General features: G+C 33.8%; 1 protein-coding gene across 1 annotated transcript in view; it reads right to left on the minus strand.

Annotated features, from left to right (window-relative positions):
* Positions 1-227: 227 nt before the first annotated feature.
* Positions 228-6,350, minus strand: part of LOC106764930 (OTU domain-containing protein DDB_G0284757) — a 9,501-nt gene continuing 3,378 nt past the window's right edge. The window contains exons 4-10 of the mRNA XM_014649768.2: positions 3,989-4,043; positions 3,828-3,902; positions 3,268-3,341; positions 3,092-3,140; positions 1,391-1,475; positions 915-971; positions 228-806 (exon numbers count right to left, since the gene is read on the minus strand). Of these exons, the coding sequence (XP_014505254.1) occupies positions 760-806; positions 915-971; positions 1,391-1,475; positions 3,092-3,140; positions 3,268-3,341; positions 3,828-3,902; positions 3,989-4,043 (442 nt within the window). The 3' untranslated portion in view covers positions 228-759. The remainder of the gene's footprint in view (positions 807-914; positions 972-1,390; positions 1,476-3,091; positions 3,141-3,267; positions 3,342-3,827; positions 3,903-3,988; positions 4,044-6,350) is intronic.

The raw sequence follows: 6,350 nt of genomic DNA on the forward strand, positions 1-6,350 counted from the left end.
CTAGACTAGCTCATAAACTGGCCGTTATAAGTTCTTATTGAATAAGCACCAAAATTATTTATCCAAATACGCATTTATAAAGGCTAGTGCACATGATCAGGGGGAAACAAAGGATTTGGATGGTTCAAACAATTTTTAAAATTTAGTAAATCAATAATAAATACATTACATTTTACAAAGCAAGGAAATAAAATACAAATCATTATGGACTGCCCTCCCCATCGAACTGAGACAGAAATAAAATAATAAATTAATAAAAAAAAATCATGACAAGAATACTGTAAATAATAATATACAGCAAAAAATACAAGTGATTTCTTTCCCCTCAAGTTCCTCTTTTTATGTGTAGGAAAAAATGTCCACAACCGACTGCATCTTTAATACTCTGGCAAATAGAATTTTCAATAGTTTTGTAGATTGCTCTCCGAAAAATGTATAAGAGCACTTTGTGTTCATATTGTGTTACTATTGTAGATATTTTGCACATCCAAGGGACTGATCAACAAAAGCTCCAACTGGTAAACAAATGCTTGTGATGGTGTGGTAAAGATAAATTGATACAAAAAGTAGATAGTTGTAATATTAAGATGATTCCATATAAGAAAAGGTGTCTATTCTCAATTGGAAGTTTAAGAGCTCTACTTGCCAAAGTCTCAGTCGAAAGGCAGTGTAGTGGACATTTTCTCCTTGACCTATAAATGATACAGAATGTATACACAGCACTACATCTTAGGACCCTGATCCTTTTATCTATCTCTCCTAGAACAGCCAGTGTTTCCTCTTTGGTTTAGGCTGGATAGGTGCATCTAGGACAAAAGGAGAGGTAATAATCAACGACTAATAAAAGTCATATTCAACACACCATAAGTAATTGAGTTTCAGTCTAAAGAAGGATCAAGTTATGGTGGACAAACCTCGGATTTCATATAATGAATTGTAATGAACCTCAGACCAGAAGCTCAACCAAAGTTCTGCATCATTAAGGAAATAATTGGAAACAAAAAAGTAAGTACTACTATATACTACTCACATTTTCAAAATTAAAGATATGAGAATATTTCAATTATTATAGGCTTGATTTTATAAGTATGTCAATTTATGAACATAAATCGATTACAAGAGGCTCGTACTTTTATCTTTGCTTAGGAAAAACCACTTTGGTTGGAATTATATATTTCTCAACATAAAATGTTTTCTTTTGGGGGAAAGCTAAGGGGTACTGCCATTCAGAAACTGCAATGCATAATCGTTGTTCAAACAACATCTATAAGGTAAAAAACTATAAATTATGGGGCATGTTATCTGTATTAAGTCCTTCATTGCCCGTAATAAAACTTTCAAGGTTAAACGAAGTTATGGCAGGATATAAGAATGATAATGATGGCCTTACCACGCTGCGGTGCTTGATACAATGGTATAATTTCGATAAAACAAGTGTCTCTGAATGATGTTAGAAGGCATATCTTTGCAGCAAACTACACCAGAAATAATAAACGTTATTGGACATTTTGGAAGTATCACAAAAAATATCATCATATTAACAATAAAATAAAGGATCAAGTTTGTCAATAGAATATATGTTGTAAAAGTCAGTAATTAGATAATGCAAATTTCAGTTTCTGTGAGAATATAATCATTGCATGAACATCCATCACATAAATACTTCATTACTATAACATTGTGCATTTTTCTCTTCCATTAAAAATCACAACATAAGCAAACTCAACTATTTTTGGCTGAGTATGTTCTAGGTGACATTAATTGTCCCGTGAAGGAAGCCAAGTGAACCAAATAATAATTGAATCGTGGCACTTAGATAACTATGCTCTTAAGTAAAAAGAGTTGCAATATGACTATAAGCTATAACTTTTGACCTAGTAATAAGTGTTTGATCTAACAACTAGTATCAAAGCCAAGGTTACAAGATCAATTCCTAGCAAGCAATTGTCAAGGCAGAGATTGTTTAAGGTTTTCAATAACCAGAACTAATGCGGGGACAAGCAAACGATGGGATTACCATACAAACTCACTTTTTTTACAACAAAAATACTGATTATGGTTTTCCTTGCACATTCTTCCATGTAGCAATATATCCAAATTTCCCCAATGCAATCAAATGGTGTGATAGAATATAATATGTATGATAGGAGGAAACAAATTAAGAAGTAGTTGTTAGTTAGGTTGTTAGGGTGAGTGAGGTTTCCTTTTTATAGTTGGGGGGTCTTGGTATGCTAGGCACTTTTCTTCCTCTTTTCATTTCTGGATTTGAAACAAATGGACTAGGCAAGAAAACCACACAATGAAATTTGACCAAAAACATAAACATTAATTCATCAAGTTTTTGGGCCTCTTCCACATTTATAGTCCTTTCTTCCATTCTTTTCAAATGTGAATTTTTCTTCATTCACATCTCACTCACACTAGTATTCCTAATAGTTTTGTCCTCACTGACTTATCAAGGGAATCTTGATAAAAGCTTTTCAAGTTAGCTGGCATATCAAATTTCTGATTAACCACATCCAATTCACCTACATTTCTATATAGCATGATCTTCCCTCAACCTTCATTTCATAAACATAAATTATACATATTCATTGAAATCCAAGTCAAGGCTTGAATCACAACATAATAATCTTTCAACTAGTAATACAAGACAAAAATCTCCACAAAAACCCCTCCACGCAAAAGGGAACAGATTAAGAGTCAACAATAAGGCCTACTATAGGGACCAACTATAAATAAAAGTATAATAAACACGCATATATGCACAAATTAAAGTAAATAAATGTGTACATGCAATACATTTTATCAAATACTAATGCATATTACTATGTTAATAATAGCTTTTGCTAGGTGACATGACATTTTTTTCTGTTCTATCATTTTATAACCCAGTTGGACAAATGTCCACAGTTGACAAGGTACTAAATTCTCTTTTTATATAAGAATGCTATTTTAGTTAATCAAATTGAACCTTTTCAGCTCAGTTTGAAAAGAAAAATTCTAAATATTTAAGAAAAAATGAATAAAAATAATAATCAATGGTAGCATCCAACAAAAGTAACAAACTGTTTGATATAGCAGCACTAACATTATCAGCAGCTGCTTGCAATGTAACATGGTCCCCCCATTCTCCAGATCTGCCAAGCATTAGAATAAGGTAAATATATTGTGTATTTGATGAAAATGACACTTGAAGAAGCCCAAATCAGATGCCCCATTGTAAATAGAATGGTTTAAGTGATGACTTATTTGAAAGGTACATACTTAGCCATCTTCTTGTGGTATTTTTTGTACTTCATCGGAACATAGCATTCATACAAAGAACGGTGATCTTTGAGCTGGCAAATACAAAACATTATGCAAATAAGTATCTCAAATTTTCCATTTGCTATATTTAATATAATTAATAAATTTCATATTGTTCCGCCACTTACAACAAAGGATTTGTACCACTTCCTTCACATGATTTAACAACAATTTTTATCACTAAATATGCCAATAATTTAACCTAAATCTTTAATTTCTTCTCTTGAGGACACTTCTTACTGTATACAGTTAGTATTTAAACTAATACATTTTTCTTTAATCAACAATTGTCCACTAATCTCAAACACTATAAAAGAACAAAATGTTGCTTAATATCTCCCCTCCCCACTCCTTTCTTTTAATATGCTTTCATTGATTCAAAACTGGTCATCTACAAATCAGCATTTTTTAATGTTAACCTGGTAAAACAACCACAAACCATGAAAACCAACTTTCTAGATAGGTTGCCATATTTTGTGGGAATTATTCTTTCAATGACAGACAATAGTACAACATACCTGTTTTACTATCTCCTTGCGAACATGCTTGTGGTGTTCAGGTGACCTATAAAGCTGATCAGAGAGTGCACGGAACTGCAATGTAGGGAGAATAATTATTACAAATTCAAAAGGGTATTGTCATAATACTTATGCCTCACGTAGTTGCTCTAATAACCCACCTGACAATTCCCGTCGCCAGATACTTTGACTTCACATAAACCATAGACATTCAACCTAAAGAAGTGAAGAGACAATAGGTTTAATATCTATAACAAAGACAAAAATCATTGCAAGAATACAGGCTGAACTTATGGATATTATTTTATCAATGTAGATTCCTAACACATCAATATGTTGGTCAACATCTGCAAATGGACAAATGTTCAAAAGACTTAATCTTGTGTTATTAATGGTTCAGAATATGTATATAGTCTTTCTATCATTAACAAACAGTACATGTCAAACAGAATAGAACCTAGTCATTATTTGCATGTTCAATTTTGACAGATGGGACATTATTTGATTTTTAAATATGAATATTATAGTCAAGTGTTCATCAGTGTATTTCTAAAAAGTAATCATTTCTTCTTTGAACCTTCGAATCTCACAAATCAATATCTTTTCACAACAATATATTTTCTTCATTGGAATTGACTGAATTCTTTCAATTTCTTATTTGACTTACGTATTCTTTTTTCTAAATTAAAAAGGAAAAGACTAACTCCAGAAGTTCATATTAAGAAGTAGTTGAGTTAGGTTGTTAGGGTGAGTGAGCTCTCCTTTATATAGTTGGGGGGAGGGGGGATCCTGGTATGGAGGACACTTTTGGATAATTTTGTAGATTAAGCTTTAGCTCTTTGTGAAGGAGAAACCCTTGGAAGAGAGAGTATTCTCCTATTTTGTGTTCTTTTCAATTTATACAATAAAGAATATTACTCTTCTTTCGCTTTTCAATTCTAGATTCCTAACAAAATTGATCCGACCTGTGGATCATTGAAGGGAGAAAGAAATGGAAAGATGAGTCCGCACGTTAGAAAGAGCAATAGAGGACCTAAGGAAACTCATCAAGAACTCAAAGAATTAACTAAGCTCTTGGGCGGAAATCCAGGAACCAAGATAGGAGTTCAAAAGGAAGTGAGAAATCTGTTTATAAAGCAAGAAAGGGAAGGAGTGAGGAGTTTTTTCAAGACATCATGACAGGAAAGAAAGTGGTAAAGATGGGTATGGATGCTGAGAAAAAGAGTCTGCAAGACATCAAGAAAGCAAAAAAACCCTTAGTTGAAGGAGAAAATTCAATCAATTGGGAGGAGAAAAGAGAAGAGTTACCATTGACAATAATGGAACTAGGAAGGGTGAGGAAGAACCACTTTTCCCATGGGTTGAAGAAGTGGAGTTGTCCACATTTGAAGGGAACGGCACCGAAGGTCAAACAACAAGGGCAACATATGTTTTTGAAGTTCAGAATATCAAAGGATCAATAAAGGTACACCGTACAGTCAATAACATGGAAGAGAATACAGTCCAAGGGTTCAAGACCTAGCAACAAAAATCCAAGAACCTTTCTTAGGAAGATCTTTCTAAAGCCCTCTGTAGGAGTTGTAGGGGAAGAGAATGTACCACCATTTTTTGAAAAGTGTTGGGGTAGAAAACAGAGTGCCATTGTTGGAAAATGGGCAACAATGAAACAACAAGGGTCGAAGATTACAACAATAGGGGTGAATTTTGTTATGCTATTGATGTGTTGCCTAGTAATAATACGCAACATGATGGTTTATGGGACATGGATATTCTTTATATCCATAAAGATATTGGCATTCTTGAGGAGGGTGGGTTTATTTCTTGACGCCAACAGTTGGGGGAAATGCACTAAGAGTTTTACTTGAGAGTTTGGTATAAGTAACATGGACTGGGAGTGGGCAAAAATTCATCCAAGAATTCAAGATATTGATGTCAAAAGTAAATAAAACACCACAAGATCAATTGCAGGGGTTTTTCTTTCCAAGGCAGCAATCTAACATTCACCATTGGTTGCCACAACAGGATCTAAAGTACTTGATTAGAGATTTGCAAAGTGCTCTAATTATGGGAGAAAGGCCAGCAATGAAGAATCACACTCTTTGTAGGGAAGAAAAAACCAAAACGGAAGGGGGATTTGGAACAGAAAAATATAGCATGATGGAGGAGGAAGGGGATGCAACAATAAAGAGAGTTGAAGGTGGAGATGCAGCCAAGCAACAATTTTTTCAAAAATCAGATTTCCATAATATGAATAAGAATTCATGGTTGAACTTAGATGTGATAATGAGTGGAACATCAATGACATTGGAATTTTGGGATTCCAAATTATTGGGTTCAGAATCTGGTATACAAAAACCACTCTCATATCGACCACCACCCAAGCTTTCAGATCGAAAATTGCAGGCGATGGCCAATGGGTTCCCTTCCGATGATAAGACAATATCACATTGCCATGGAATCAAGCTTTACTGTTCCAACCTTGAGGACAAGGTTGTTCTACAACATGTAATGATAGGATATAAT

This window comes from Vigna radiata, chromosome 1 (genome assembly GCF_000741045.1).
Source record: "Vigna radiata var. radiata cultivar VC1973A chromosome 1, Vradiata_ver6, whole genome shotgun sequence".
Classification (NCBI taxonomy): domain Eukaryota; kingdom Viridiplantae; phylum Streptophyta; class Magnoliopsida; order Fabales; family Fabaceae; genus Vigna; species Vigna radiata.